At 57.0% G+C, this 15,344-nt stretch overlaps 2 protein-coding genes across 10 annotated transcripts in view; one reads left to right on the forward strand and one right to left on the reverse strand.

Moving 5' to 3' along the window:
• ARFRP1 (ADP ribosylation factor related protein 1) lies at nucleotides 1-8,816 on the reverse strand. 4 transcript variants are annotated; one of them, XM_063659096.1, is made up of 8 exons: nucleotides 8,645-8,816; nucleotides 7,758-7,856; nucleotides 7,410-7,497; nucleotides 7,114-7,196; nucleotides 2,706-2,787; nucleotides 2,398-2,468; nucleotides 1,171-1,271; nucleotides 1-1,100 (listed from the first exon to the last, which is right to left on the reverse strand). In XM_063659096.1, exons 2-8 carry the CDS (start codon nucleotides 7,848-7,850, stop codon nucleotides 1,013-1,015), a joined length of 606 nt encoding a protein of 201 aa, XP_063515166.1. In that variant the 5' UTR covers nucleotides 7,851-7,856; nucleotides 8,645-8,816; the 3' UTR covers nucleotides 1-1,012. The 4 variants fall into 4 exon arrangements, with proteins under 4 accessions (XP_063515166.1, XP_054322571.1, XP_054322573.1 ...); XM_054466596.2 differs by having other exon boundaries at nucleotides 7,758-7,851; nucleotides 8,645-8,776; XM_054466598.2 differs by having other exon boundaries at nucleotides 7,758-7,851; nucleotides 8,243-8,648.
• The window catches only part of ZGPAT (zinc finger CCCH-type and G-patch domain containing), a 26,841-nt gene continuing 19,620 nt past the window's right edge, over nucleotides 8,124-15,344 (forward strand). The window contains exons 1-2 of one of the 6 annotated variants that reach the window (XM_063659094.1): nucleotides 8,124-8,338; nucleotides 9,324-9,935. In XM_063659094.1, the coding sequence (XP_063515164.1) occupies nucleotides 9,352-9,935 (584 nt within the window). In that variant the 5' untranslated portion in view covers nucleotides 8,124-8,338; nucleotides 9,324-9,351. Of the gene's footprint in view, nucleotides 8,339-8,722; nucleotides 8,948-9,323; nucleotides 9,936-15,344 lie in introns of those variants that run through there. The other 5 variants (XM_063659092.1, XM_063659093.1, XM_054466590.2 and 2 more) reach the window with 5 other exon arrangements.

A 15,344-nucleotide genomic window follows, 5' to 3' on the forward strand; every position in this document is an offset into this window, starting at 1 on the left:
TGGACAGAGCCACACTGGCCGTCTTTATTTTGCACTCACCCTGGGTGGCACTGGGCAGGCGGCTCCCGCCCACAGCCAGACTGAGGAAGAACAGAGCCCTCTGCAGGCCTAGTGGGGGCTGTGCAGGGAGGACCCCAGGACCAGCCTTACTCCCCAGCAGGGGATGCAGGCCCAGCAGAGCACTGACACAGGGCCCCACAGAGAACCCCTCCAGGAGGTTCTCTCCTGGCTGGGAGAGGGCTCTGGACCCCCACAAACACTCCCCAACTTGCAGGGCTGGGGCATAAAAACAGCCACTCCCAGCAGGCCCCCTCAGCTTTTTGCATCAGTCAGCTCCCTCCTGGAGGATTAAAATGAGGTGAAGCCAGGCCCAGGCGTGGGGTATATGTCTTCCCCCACAGGCCTCCTCAGCCCTGTCCCAAGGCTGCATCACAATCCAGGGCCCCCGCTGGCCTTTGGGGACATGGCCTGGGTCTTCCTCAAGGCAAGATCAACCCCAGACCACTTCCAGGGTCACGGGGTCACAGGGCAGAAGCCAGATGGCAGCCATGGCTGACAGGCCTCCTCCTTGATAGGGCGGAGACAGCCACGGGGTCTCCCCAGCGCTGACAGGCCTCCTCCTCGATGGGGCGGACAGACAGCCACAGGGTCTCCCGAGGGTCCCACAGGGCTGTCCCCATGCAGCCCAAGCCAGCCTGAGCACTGGAGCCCCAATTCCCAACCAGGCCTCCCTCAGACCCCCCAGAAAGGGCCTCGAAAGGCCGCCGCTGCGCGCTGTGGAAAGGCTGCCGCTGCAGGGCCTGGGCCAGCCGGGCTGCCAGACTCCCCTCCAAAGCCTCCGGATGCCTACGCTTTTCCAGACAGAGGAAAGTTTGTCTTCGAGAAAACAAAGAAAATAGAAAACCCCCAAAGCAAAGCAAACCCACCCCCCAGATCAGCAGCATGGGAGCCAACAGGAGGCCACTCCTCCAGCACCAGGGGACCAGCCGTCCCAACAGCAGCGCGGCTGCGCCTACGTGATGTCCCTCTGCCGCGGCGGCCGGTGCACATTCCGCACGACACACTTCACCATCCACTCGATGCCCTCGCGCACCCCTTTGCTGTGAAGACAGGGGGTGTGAGGCGGGGGGTCTTGGTCCCCAAAGCCCCCGCAGGTGCAGCCCCACTCACCCTGTGAGGGCCGAGCAGGCCTGGGTCAGGCAGTCCCGCCTGCCGATCTTGCTGGTGCAGTCGCTGAAGGCCGTCTTGATGTCAGGGATTGAGAGGCACGTCTGGGGGAGGTAAGGCCGTGAGGAGCAGCCCCCACATCTGGCCCTGTCCTGCCTGTGGGCCTGGGACTCTCAGAAGGGCGTACGCCCTTCACCCCAGGAAAACAGAGCTCCAGCAGGGTCCCAGTGTCTCCACAGAGGCCACAGCGGTGAGGACCCTGTGCTCAGCCCAAGGCTGAACGCGGCTGGTAGTGCCTGAGACAAACTTTAGACATCCACACGGCTCCAAGGAGTCCATCCCCCATCCCCTCCCTGGGGGACACCCTGAGCCCCGAGGTGGGGCGCTGAGGACTGAGGCCTCCTGGGCAGTGGCGGAGGCAGGTCCCGGGGGTCCACACAGCCGGGGATGATGGAGGGGTGGGAGCCCTGCATCAGTGATGGGGGCAGTCTGCAGTCATGGTGGCTTCTGCTCACAACCACCTGCCCAGTCTTCAAAGAGCAGCCCTCCCCTCCCCTTTTCCTCCGAGGGGAGACCCCTGCCGCATACCAGGTGTCCCTCTTGTCGGCTGAGATTGTAGGGGAGGCCAGCCCTACAGGCTGGGGGCAACAGAGCCACCCCCAGAGAAGGCGGGAAGTGAAGATTCACCCTGGCCCTCTGGACGCTGGGCTGCTTCTGTGCAAAGCCACTCCAAGAGGACAGCTAGAACTCAGTGTGGCCAGTGCTACTAGGGGCAGTGGCACCTCAGAGGGGTCTTGAGGGGCTGCCCTGGGGGTGGGGCTGGCACAGATGCCACCTCCAAGGGTAGCAGGAACAAGTGAGGGTCAGAGCTGACTCCCACCAGGGCCCCAGCATCACTTCTTTGAGCTCTGAGGTTCACCTGGGTCTCCCCACAGCTTGGCCACACACTCCTGAGACACGGCCGCCCTTCGGGGGAGAGGTGCCCTGCATGGCAGGAAGAGGCCTCTGGGTGCCTGCCCCAAGGTGGGAGAACCTCCAGGGCTGGCAGCAGAAGGTCTGGAGAGGAACCAGGCTTGGGAAGCTGCTGGGGGCAGGGCAGGCCTTGAGAATGGCTCTGTACTCCCTGGGCGGTCACTGGGCCTGGGGTGTCTGGGTGCACACCTGCTCCCCTTGCTGTGGGGGAGGCTGGGGACTCGGGAAGCTGCTGCGGGAGGCAGGCGTGGGGCTCACCTCCACATCCTGCTTGTTGGCCAGCACCAAGACGGGGACACCGCAGAGCGCCTCGCTGGTCACCACCTTCTCTGGGGAGGGCAGGAGAGGCAGTGCCTCACACCCAGCATCCTGCCTCTGACTGCCCAGGGGCCCACAGGTGTGGACGCTGTGACAGCCGCTCCCTCTGCCCCCCCCCCGACCCCGTCACCCACTAGGCAGGAGCGCTTCTGACCAGACACTGAGCCTGCCCCAGGCACACAGCTGCCCAAGCTGGACCTGCCCCCACTCACCATCCATCCCTCCCAGAGCAGCCAGGCCGCACTCACCGAACGCCTGCTTGGACTCGGCCAGCCTCTCCTCGTCGGTGGAGTCAATGACGTAGATGACGCCGTGACACTCCGCATAATACTGGGAGGAAGCACCAGGAGTTGGGGCTCAGACCCCACCCTGCCAAGGGCCAGCAGGGCCAGGCCTGTGTCATGGTCACGGTGAGGGGCTCACATGAGGAAGGGGCAAGAGGGCAGCCCCCGACCACAAGACCTTTCTGGGATGCATTCCGGGGTTGCAGGGAGATCTGGTGGAGGTGTCCCCAGACGCTGCTCCTGAGAACCTGCCTGCAACCTTTGGCCTGATGGTGGCCAGAGAAAAAGGTGAAAGACGGATTGGGCCAGGTGTGGTGGCTCACACTTATTATCCCAACACTTTGGGAGGCAGAAGCAGGAGGATCACCTGAGCCCAGGAGTTCACGGCCAACCTGGGCAACATAGTGAGACTCCGTCTCTACAAAAGCTTATGGTAACGTGCGCCTGTAGTCCTAGCTACTCGGGAGGCTGAGGTGGGAGGATGGCTTGAGCCTGGGAGTTTGAGGCTGTAGTGAGCTCTGATCACGCCACTGCACTCCAGCCTGGGTGAGAATGAGAGACCCTGTCTCAAAAAAAAGATAGGGTTTGGGGGCTGGAGGAACCCAGACCACAGCCTGGCCCATTGAGGGAGTGCACCTGTGGGCTCTGTGCCAGCACCTCGTGCAGGGAGGGAGTGTGGCCGTGCGGATGACGAGACTGACCGGCGCCATCTACTAAGTGAGCCCTCCCTGCCAGGACACGGCCAGAGTCACTGAGCTCAGACCTCTGCAGGCTGGGCTGGTCAGTCCTGGGCTCGCTGGCGACACTGCTGGGCAAGACAGGGCACAGCCCCTGCGGCCTCAGGTACAAGTGCTGAGCCCTGGACCAGATGAGTGCACCTCTATCTCAATCAGAAAAAAACACAGCAAACTCCGCGTCCACGTGGAGCAGACAACGGCTCACATTTGCCACTTTGCCTCCAGGCTGTGCCAGCTCTCCTGTCCAGGCATGAGTGCCCAGAGACCTAGAACTGAATGCTGACCAGGTAGGGCAAGCTGGTGGTCAGTGTGTTAAGACACACACACCCGAGAGCGTGAGAAGCCAGGAGGCACAGCCCAACTCTCCGAAATCCTTAGGGTGTCCGAGCAGGGAGTACCAGCAACCCCATCCCAGTGCCAGACAAGCTTGTGCACCTGCACTTCCCACAGTGGAGAGGAGGAGGCCCAAGGCCAGGCCCCCCCACCCCCAGGAACTTCCCACAGTGGAGAGGAGGAGGCCCAAGGCCAGGCCCCCCCACCCCCAGGAACTTCCCACAGTGGAGAGGAGGAGGCCCAAGGCCAGGCACCCTCCAGGGTTCTGCAGGTGGCGAGGCCCCCCCCCACCCCCAGGAACTTCCCACAGTGGAGAGAAGGAGGCCCAAGACCAGGCGCCCTCCAGGATTCTGCAGGCAGCGAGGCCCCCCACCCCGAGGAACTTCTCTGGCCTGCAGACAGGTCCCACACAGAGGCCGCCAGCCCCACAAGGAACCCTGCAGTGTGCAGGCTGTCTGCTGCTGACACAAGGGAGCAGGCGGACCCTAAGGTGGAGACCTCTGTGGTGGGAGGGACGGCTCTGTGGAGGCTGCAGCAAGCCCAGTGAGAGAATCTCCACGTGGCCCCTGGGGCTTCTGAGCAGGGTGGCAGAAGGTTCATGTGCAACCGGGTCCTGGACCATGGGACCACGTGGCCAGAGCCACCCATCACACCTACCAGGCACAAGGTGCACAGCCCAGCAGGGCCATAGTGGATGGGAACGGCACCTCAGGGCTGAGTGCAGGCAGGACCCAGAGCCCCACGCCCCAGTGGAGGCGTCACAGCAATGGTCATTGTGGGGTACCTCACAAGGAAGGGGAAGAGGGAGGTGTCCAAGCGTGGCTCCTGGCTGGCCAGCTGGCCCCAGCGGAGCAGTCAGAGGGACTGTGGGTCTGAGTTTTTCTCCCCAGCAGCAATGAGAGCTCCCCAGCTGCAAAGTTCTGGCCAGCCTGAGAGACTAGTGTTACAGCAAAGAACCCAGGAGCTGAGGTCCTGGCACACGCCACACATGTGGACACCAACCCAGGGTCCAGCCCCAGGATGAGGTCAGTTCGCAACGACAGCCCTTTCTGTGGGGGCCTCTGCACAAGGATGCGGGATACAGGAACCAGGGTGGGAGCTGGGGCCTCCCTTCCGGTCCCTCCCAGTGACCTAGGGGGGTCTCTGCTGCTGATCCTCCCAGCTCTGAGCTCAGCAGGGTCAGGAGTCCCGGCCACTAGAGCAGCACATACTCAGCAGACATGCTGACACTAGAGCAGCCACATACTCAGCAGACACGCTGAATGATGAGCCACAGCTGCCTCATGGGCATTACTTGCACCTCATGTCTAGGAGACCCTGGTGGGCAGGAGATGGGGCTGCCATCCCACAGCTGGGGACCCAGGGAGCCACTGGCCCCACCAAGATGGTGTCTGGAGAAGGACTCAGACTGCCAGGAAGTCACACCCCAGCAGAAGTGGTAGTGAACTGGGGGGGCACTCCAGGAAGAATGCAGCCCCAAGACCAGCAGCAAGGATGGGCTATAGTGGCCCCCTTAAGTCTCCCTCTTCCAGTTTCGCCTTAAGAGAGGCCCTCAGGACCTTGGAGGAGCCCCTCTCCAACGTGGAAGTGTGGGTCCATGCAGGGCCGCAGCTGCGGCCAGTGCAGGCATCTCTGGCCCCACTGTATTCTTGCTTCATGTTGGAGAACACTGCACCAGCGGATGGCCTCATTTTGGTTTCTGTGGGATCCACTTTGGCTGCAAAGAGCCATGCTGCCAGGTCACACCTGCCCAGGGCAGCCCACAGTGGGGACCCACCAGGCGATGGTGTGAAGTCCTGGCCAGCCTGGCCCCACGTGGCACAGCATAGCCAGTTCTCCTCCAGAGCTCCCTGCTGGGCCAACCACAGCTCTGCGGATCCTGCAGCCTGAGTCGACCTCTCCTCTCCTGTCCTCGCTGCCTTCCTGGTGCTGACCCCCAATGTACATCCTGTACCTCAACCTGTCTCAGCATCTGTGCCTGAGACACCAGCCTGTGACAAGATCATCATCGTCTGTGTCACTCCCCAAGCATGCCGGGCACTGGACACACAGGCCCTGACTCAGCTTGTCCTGTCTGACTTCAGTGGTCCTACAGGATCTATCAGAGATCACTTGGCCATGGGAGAAATGCCTTCTTGGCTAGAAGTCACAGCAGGACGGGACACTTTGGGGGGGCCTAGGAAAGGGGAACTGGGATCAAAAAGGAGATCAGGACCTGGGCACTCAGCTCTAGAGATGGCAGCTGGCAAGCATCAGGGCAGTCAAGGCACTGGGGCCACCCCACACCCGCTGTGCCAGCCTAGGGCAGGGAGTCCCAGGAAGCCACAGGCTCTGCCCTGCTCAGTGCTGGACTCAGTGCCTGGCCCAGGCTGAGAAAGAGATAAACTGCAGCCTGGGGGGTGTGGGGAAGGGGCACCACACTGGGATCTCAGAAATGCCCAAAACCTGTGTCAAAATAGGAGACTGCCGCTGTGAGACCCTGAGGAGTCTTCTGGTGATCACGGAAGAACAAATGTTAAGCTAGAACTGAGGGAACCTCATCAGGGGAGAGGCAGCCGTCCTGCCATCCCCACATCTGGTCTTTGCCATTTCTGTGTCCTGTGGTGGTTAGCAGCAAGGTCTCTGAGCCGAAAGGAGGCACTCACTTTGGAGGAGTGCAGGGTCCCCGGGTCCCCACACTTTGTCTTGTCCTGACTAAGAAACAGACTGCCCTGACCTCTCTGACCTGGCCAGCGAGGTTGCCCTTAGGCTCAAACCCAAGCCAGGGTTTGAACATTCCCAGACACTTCTAAGATGTTTAGGTTGTTAACATAATGTTCAGGTTTCAAAACATTGAAAGAAACTAGCCCCAGCCCTGAACCCAGTTCCCCCCGGCTTCAGGCATGACCAGTGAACACGCTCTTCTCTCGCTGGTCACCTGAGGATGCCGCACTCTGTCAACAGGTTCCCCTAATACGTGCTCTAACCTGAGGATGCCGCACTCTGTCAACAGGTTCCCCTAACACATGCTCTGATCTGATCGCCTTGGCATTTAGTGATTCTTTCCCTGGAATCTCCACTGGCCCCATCGCAGTGAACTCCCAAGTGGGAAACTCCCCTACCACCACTTGTGGGGCAACTTTAGCTAAGGGTTCGGCTGGGACAAAACGGAGCCACTCGGGAACCTGGGACAGGACCAGAGGGAAAACCGCAGGGACAGAGTGGGTAAGGAAAGCTGCTGAGGAAGGGCCCAAAGGGTGCACTCTGGAAAGAAATGGCACTGGAGGGCTGGGGTGGGGGTGGTCCTGGCCAGGGAGTCTTACCTTGTCCCACAAAGACTGCAGCTCTTCCTGCCCTCCTAAGTCCCAGAACATGAGCCGAGCCTTTCCCACATCCACAGTGCCGACTGGGGAGAGGAGGAAACAGGCAAGGCTCGTGACCTTGGTCCTCGACACACCCAGTCCCAGCTCTCCCAGGGGATGGGGCAAACCATGCTGGTGCCACTCAAATGAGACTTGAGAGGGGCCCGACAGGGCTGTGGCCACGGGCCAGCTGGACTGTGAACATCACGGCATCCTCAAGGCCCCAAACCCACAGCCCTGCTATTTAGACCCCTTACTGTTTAGACCCACGGTGGTGGTGATTTTGGATAGACTCATCCCCTTGTAGTTCTTGTTAAATCGGGTTTTCGACTGCTCCAGGAAGGTCTGAGGAGAGAGGGAGAGGCAAACACATCAAGTAGGGGCTACACTGGCTTCCCAAATATCCTTACTCAGGTCTGTTCTTTAAAAGACAAAAACAGAAACAGAGCAACACTCTGCTCTTCAGGAAGCTGGTGGTGACTATCCTGCCGTCTCAGGTGAAATTTGGGTTCTGTCTGGGTAGTGAACATGCAGCTGACAGCACAAAACCGAAGGGGGCGCCACCAGGCCGCGGGAAAGGTGCGCGCAAGGGAGTGGGCACTCACCGTCTTCCCAGCATTGTCCAGGCCCAGGATCAGGATGCAGTACTCGTCCTTCTGAAACATGTACTTGTACAAGCCCGACAGCAGCGTGTACATCCTGCCCTGGGCACCCCAACATATGTCAGTGTGCAGCCAGAACGCACCTCCCCTCCCCGGGCTTCTCCACGGTGGTCAGTGGCGCCCCACGTCCAGCTGACCGCTCAGGACGAGAGCCTGGGGGCCATTTCCGACTCCTCGTCCCTCTTCCACCCCATCCATCCCTCTGTAACTTCTCCCAGGTCAGCCGCCACTCTGTCCTTCTGCTCACAGCAATGACTGCGACCTTTCCGAATACACATCGGTTCCGGTCCCTCCCCTGCTCGCGGGACTACCCAGCCAGTGTTCACAGTGAGCTCAGCTGCGCTCCCGCCCTCCCCCGAGGTTTCGCTCCCACGCTTCACGCGCGCGGAACGGGGAACACACTCGCTGCAGCCCCGCCTGGGCTTTACCTGCAGTTACCACAGCACCCTCGAGCGTCAGCCCCGCGCCCCACCCGGGAGCAGCGAGCCGCCGGCGCGCTCCCCAGGAGCCCCTGCGGGCGCCGGGTAGGGACGCCCCATCACCCCATTTCTTAAAACGGGGACGGCCTGGGGGGAGCGGACTACAGGGCGGGTGGGCAGCGGCCCGGCTGCTCCTGGAGTGCACCCGGAGGCGGCGCGCGGTAGGCAGGGAACGACTGCGAAGGAAGAACCCGGGTCGCGGCCCCCGGCTACGTCCGCCCCATGCCGCGGCCGCCAGGTTTGAGGCTCGCCGACAAGCAGCTAAAGCTGGCTCCTGTCACACCCGCGTCCCACCTCGAGTCCTGGGCCGCCCCTCGGGCCTCGCGCCCCACCCCACAGCCTGCGGCCTACCTGCGTCCGCCGCGCCCTCGGAGCCGCTGCTGCTGACCCCCGCTGACCTCCGCTGACCCCGCGCTAACCCCGCGCGGCGCCTGACGGGACGCGGACCGGCCTCAGAGAATGAGCCGAACCGCGTCCCGGCGGCCTCCGCGCCCCGCTTCCCGGCTGCCCCCGCGCACCAAGCACTTCCGGAAGCGGCGGCGCTCGGGAGGAAGTGCCAGTCGGCTGCTGGGGCGAAAAGGGGGCGCCGGGCCGCTCTAGCCGGTGAGGAAACCGCTAGAGCTGCGGTTGCGGCTGGGAAACCGCGCGGAGGAGGTGCCCGGCCGGGGACCAGGGGGCCGCGGTTTGCGGGGACGCCGCCCTGGCCAGACGGAAGAGACGCCGGGCGGGGGGGCGCGGCCGGCCTGGAAGGCGGCGGGCGCGGCGGAGGGCCGGGCGGCGGGGCGCCCCGCGGGGAGGGGGCTCCGGAGTGGCGCGGGACCCTGCTAGCGGCGAGCCCACGGCGGCTCGGAAGGGAAGCGCGGAGCCTGAGCGGGGGTACCCGGGCTGCGACCTCTGCGCTGGGAGCTGTGCCTCTGAGCCGGTGTCTCCCCGAGGGAAAGGGGACGTGCCCGTGCCCGTTCCCGTGCCCGCCCTCAGCCTGTGGGGTCGGTCCCGAGACGCGGGGCTCACCTGGCTTCTCTTCTCGCAGCCCTGGTCCAGCGCCTCCCTCTCTCAGCATGGACGAGGAGAGCCTGGAGTCGGCCTTGCAGACCTACCGTGCGCAGTTGCAGCAGGTGGAGCTGGCCCTGGGCGCCGGCCTGGATTCGTCTGAGCAGGCGGACCTGCGCCAGCTGCAGGGGGACCTGAAGGAGCTCATCGAGCTCACCGAGGCCAGCTTGGTGTCTGTCAGGAAAAGCAGGTTGCTGGCCGCGCTGGACGAAGAGCGCCCGGGCCGCCAGGAAGATGCTGAGTACCAGGCTTTCCGGGAGGCCATCACTGAAGCGGTGGAGGCACCAGCAGCGTCCCCTGGGTCCGGATCAGAGACCGTTCTTAAAGCAGAGGCGGGGCCAGAATCTGCGGCAGGTGGGCAGCAGGAGGAAGAGGGAGAGGACGAGGAAGAGCTGAGTGGGACAAAGGTGAGCGCGCCCTACTACAGCTCCTGGGGCACTCTGGAGTATCACAACGCCATGGTGGTGGGAACGGAAGAGGCGGAGGATGGCTCGGCGGGTGTCCGTGTGCTTTACCTGTACCCCACTCACAAGTCTCTGAAGCCGTGCCCGTTCTTCCTGGAGGGAAAGTGCCGCTTTAAGGAGAACTGCAGGTAAAGCCTTTTGTTGTCAGATGCCAACCTTAGGGGCGTAAAGGGCACGCACACAGGTTCGGGTCAGGATCGGCCCTCCCTTTGCTTTGCAGTTTTGTCTCAGCTTCCTGGGGCAGGCGTGCTTTGACCGCAGTGTCTGTGTTCAGGCGTCTACGTCTTTCTTCTGGGGTGAATCAAGAAACATGGAAGGAGGCCGGGTGCGGTGGCTCACGCCTGTAATCCCAACACTTTGGGAAGCCGAGGCGGGCAGATCACCTGAGGTCAGGAGTTCAAGACCACGCTGGTCAACATGGTGAAACCCCATCTCCTTAAAAACACAAAAATGAACCAGTTGTGGTGGCGTGCACCTGTGGTCCTAGTTACTCAGGAGGCTGAGGCAGGAGAGAATTGGTTGAACCCAGGAGGCCGAGTTTGCAGTGAGTGGAGATGGAGTCATTGTACTGCAGCCTAAGCAACAGTGCAAGGCTTATGTGGAAGAGAATAGGTCTCCAACCTATCGTCAGTTTTTTTTTGGTGGTGGTTTTAATTTTTTTTGAGACAGAGTCTTACTTTGTCAACCAGGCTGGAGTACAGTGGCATAGTCCTGGCTCACTGCAGCCTGGACCTCCTGGGCTCAACTGATCCTCCTGCCTCAGCCCCCCTAGGAGCTGGGCTACAGACTCACGCTACCACACCCAGCTAATTTTTATATTACTATAGTTTTTTTCTTTTTTTGAGACGGAGTCTTGCTCTGTTGCCCAGGCTGGATGCAGTGGCACGATCTCGGCTCACTGCAAGCTCTGCCTTCCGGGTTCAAGCAATTCTCCTGCCTCAGCCTCCTGAGTAGCTGGGATTACAGGCGCCCACCAGCATGCCTGGCTAATTTTTTTGTATTTTTTAGTAGAGACGAGGTTTCACCATGTTAGCCAGGATGGTCTCAATCTCGTGACCTCGTGATCCACCCACCTCGGCCTCCCAAAGTGCTGGGATTACAAGCGTCAGCCACCGCGCCTGGCCTTTTTTTTTTTTTTGGAGACAGAGTTTCATTCTCCTCACCCAGGCTGGAGTGTAGTGGTGCAATCTCAGCTTACCGCAACCTCCGTCTCCCGGGTTGAAGTAATTCTCTGCCTCAGCATCCAGAGTAGCTGGAATTACAGGCGCCTGCCACCACGCCCGGCTAATTTTTTGTATTTTTAGTAGAGTTGGAGATTCACCATCTTGGCCAGGCTGGTCTTAAACTCCTGACCTCGTGGTCCGCCCGCCTCGGCCTCCCAAAGTGCTGGGATAACAGGCGTGAACCATCAAGCCCAGCTAATTTTTGTATTTTTAGTAGAGGTGGGGTTTTGTCATGTTGCCCAGACTGGTTTCACACTCCTGAGCTCAAGTGATCCACCTGCTGTGGCCTCCCAAAGTGCTGGGATCACAGGTGTGAGCCACTGCGCCTGGCCCTGTTGTTAGTTTTATTCTCTAAAGTTCAACTTTTAAATTTTACTTTTATGGAGATTTTCAAACATACCCCAAATTAGAGAGCTTAGCATAATCACCGCCCATGGTCCATCATCCAATGTCCTCATTTATTAACATTTTGCCAGTCTCATTTTGTCTGTTCTCCCTGCCCTACTTCTTTCTTTCCTGGGCCATTTTAAAGCAAATTCCAGAAGTTACTGGGTTTTTCCAACTATGAATACTTCATAGTTGCATCTCTAATCTAACTGATTAGGAAATTACTTAAAAAGTAACTTCTTGGAAGTTCAAGTCCGATGGGAGGACAAAAAAGAGTAACTTCCATGTCATAATAGGTAACACATTTAATGGTAATACCTCTTCCGTATTCAAATATCCACAGTTATTACTGTGATGTCTCTATTTCCCTAAGCGCATAGCTTTATTTTTCCTCCTTTTTACTTTCGTCTTAGAAGAAATGTTTACCAAGCCTTCTAGTAGGTAGTTTTCTTTTTTAGCCAATAGTTCAGGCTGACTGCGTAACCATCCCTAGTTCTAGTTCCAGTTCTTTGAATTTGAATGTCTTCCTTTTTTTTTTTTTTTTTTTGAAACAGTGTCTTGCTGCTCTGTCACCCAGGCTGGAGTGCAGTGGCACAATCTTGGCTCACTGCAATCTCTGCCTCCCTGGCCCAAGCCATCCTCCCACGTCAGCCTCCCTAATAGCTGATACTACAGGCGTGCCCTGCCATGCCCAGCTAATTTTTTGTATTTTTTGTAGAGACGGGATTTCACCATGTTGCCCAGGTCTCGAATTCCTGATCCCCTTGATGAGAGATCTGACACATCCCTGTGGTGCTTCCTCTGGGCCAGGCACTGCTCCAAGAGTTTCATACACTTTCATTCATCTGTGCAACAGCCATGTAGGTAGGCCCTGCAGTCACACCATTTGACAGAGGAGGAAACAGGAGTAGAAGAACTGAGTGGCCCAGGGCTTCGAGGATCAGAGGGCTCCGGTTGCCCCCAGCCCTCGTTCCGTCCCCTGCTCCACCCGGTGCTGCTTGCCGTGTCAGCATCAGGCCTGATCTGAAGGCTTCTGGGGCATCTTACAGACGCCCACCTTGCCACCATTCAGGACTGATAAGTTCTCTTGGATTTGCGTTGGACTTTTTTTTTTTTTTTAAGATGGAGTTTCACTGTTGTTGCCCAGGCTGGAGTGCAATGGCACGACCTCCACCTCCTGGGTTCAAGGGATTCTCCTGCCTCAGCCTCCCGAGTAGCTGGGATTACAGGCGCCTGCCACCACATAGTGCCCAGCTAATTTTTATATTTTTAGTAGAGGCGGGGTTTCACCATGTTGGCCAGGCTGGTCTTGAACTCCTGACCTCAGGTGATCCCACCTTGGTTTCCCAAAGTGCTGGGATTACAGGCATGAGCCACCACACCCGGCCCAGGATTTCTTTGTATATTCTGGATATTCATCCCTTATGAAGTACATAGTTTGCAGATATTTGCTCCCATTGTTTGGGTTGTCTTTTCACTTGATATAGTGTTCTTTGATGCACAAACATTTTAAATTTTGATGCAGTGCAATTTATTGTTTCTTTATTGCCTATGTTTTTGTCATCAGATTTAAGAAACCATCACCTCATCCATAGTTATGAGGATTTTCACCTATGTTTTCTTCTAAGAGTTCTGTAGTTTTAGCTGTTAATTTAGGTCTTTGATCCATTTTGAGTTAATTTTTGTATATGTTATTAGGTGAGGGTCCACTTCATCCTTTTGTATGTGGATTTCCAGTTTTCCCAGCACCATTTGTTGAAAAGACTGCTTTTTCTCCACTGAATGGTCTTGGCACTCTTATCCAAAATCAATTGGCCATATATGTAAGGGTTTATTTCTGAGCTCTCTCTCCTGTTCCATTGGTGTATATGTGCCAGTACCACACTGTTTTGATTATTATAGCTTTGTAATAAGTTTTAAACTCAGGAAGTGGTAGTTATTCACCATTTGCTCCTCTTTTTCAAGTTTGTTTTGTTTCTGGATCCTTTGCAATTTCATATGAATTTTAGAATTGGCTTGTCCAATTCTGTATAAAAGACAGTTTGAATTTTGATATGGATTGCATAGAATGTGTAGATCTGTTTGGGGCACATTGTCATCTTTACAATATTAAGCCTTCTGGCTGGGCGTGGTGGCTGATGCCTGTAATCCCAGTACTTTGGGAAGCTGAGGCAGGCATATCACTTGAGGTCAGGAGTTCAAGACCAGCCTGGCCAACATGGTGAAACCCCGTCTCTACTAAAAATAAAAAACAAATTAGGAGGTGGTGCACACCTGTAATCCCAGCTACACGAGAGGGTGAGGCAGGAGAATTGCTTGAACCTGGGAGGAGGAGGTTGCGGTGAGCTGACATCATGCCACTGCACTCAAGCCTGGGCAACAGAGGGAGACTCCATCTTAAACAACAACAATAACAAAAGAAAAAAAACAATATTAAATCTTCCAATTCATGAATGAAGGATCTATTTATTTAGGTCTTTAATTTCTTTCAACAGTGTTTTGTACTGTATAAGTCTTGCACATTCTTGGTTAAATAAGTATTATTTTTGATGCTTCTCTAAGGAATTGTTTTTCTTTTCCTTTTTTTTTTTTTTGAGACAGAGTCTTGCTCTGTCACCCAGGCTGGAGTGCAATGGCACAATCTCAGCTCACTGCAACCTCTGCCTCCCGGGTTCAAGCAATTCTTCTGCTCAGCTTCCCAAGTAGCTGGGATCACAGGTGCCCGCCACCACACCCAGCTAATTTTTTTTTTTTTTTTTTTTGAGATGGAGTCTTGCTCTGTTGCCCAGGCTGGAGTGCAGTGGCACAATCTTGGCTCACTGCAAGCTCCACCTCCCGGGTTCATGCCATTCTCCTGCCTCAGCCTCCTGAGTCACTGAGACTACAGGCGCCCGCCACCACGCCCAGCTAATTTTTGTATTTTTAGTAGAGACGGGATTTCACCATGTAGCCAGGATGGTCTCGAACTCTTGACCTCAGGTGATCCACCTGCCTCGGCCTCCCAAAGTGCTGGGATTACAGATGTGAGCCACTGTGCCCGGCTGGAGTTGTTTTCCTTAGTTACATTTTCAGGCTGTTCGTTGCCAGTATATAGAAATACAAGCCAGGAGCGGTGGCTCATGCCTGTAATCCCAGCACTTTGGGAGGCCGAGGTGGGTGGATCACCTGAGGTCAGGAGTTCGAGACCAGCCTGGCCAACATGGTGAAACCCCGCCTCTACTAAAAATACAAAAATTAGGCTGGCACGGTGGCAGGCGCCTGTAATCCCAGCCACTCAGGAGGCTGAGGCAAGAGAATCGCTTGAACCCAGGAGGCAGAGGTTGCAGTGAGCTGAGATCGCGCCATTGCACTCCAGCTTGGGGAACAAGAGTGAGACTTTGCCTCAAAAAAAAATAAATACAGTGGGTTTTTTTATATTAATCCTGTATTGATTGCTGAATTGGTTTATTAGTCTAATAGGATTTTTTAGGCATTATTTAGGATTTTCGATATATACAATCATGCTGTATGTGAATAGAGATAATTGTAGTCTTTGTTTCTAGTTTGCATGGCATTTATTTCCTTTTCTTGCTTAATTGCCTTAGCTAGAACTTCAAGTACAATGTTGAATAAAAGTGACTAGAGCGGGCCAGGGGTGGTGGCTTCCAGCACTTTGGGAAGTGGAGGTGGGCAGATCACTTGAGATCAGCAGTTTGAGACCAGCCTGGCCAACACGGCGAAACCCCATCTCTACTAAAAATACAAAAATTAGCTGGGCAAGGTGATGTGCACCTGTAGTCCCAGCTACTTGAGAGGGTGAGACATGAGAATTGCTTGAACCTGGGGGGGTGGAGGTTGCAGTGAGCCAAGATCGTGCCACTCCACCCCAGCCTGGATGACAGAGCAAGACCCTGCCTTAAAAAAAAATAAAAAATAAAAAAAAAAGTG

The sequence above is a fragment of the Pongo pygmaeus genome, chromosome 21 (assembly GCF_028885625.2).
Source record: "Pongo pygmaeus isolate AG05252 chromosome 21, NHGRI_mPonPyg2-v2.0_pri, whole genome shotgun sequence".
Classification (NCBI taxonomy): domain Eukaryota; kingdom Metazoa; phylum Chordata; class Mammalia; order Primates; family Hominidae; genus Pongo; species Pongo pygmaeus.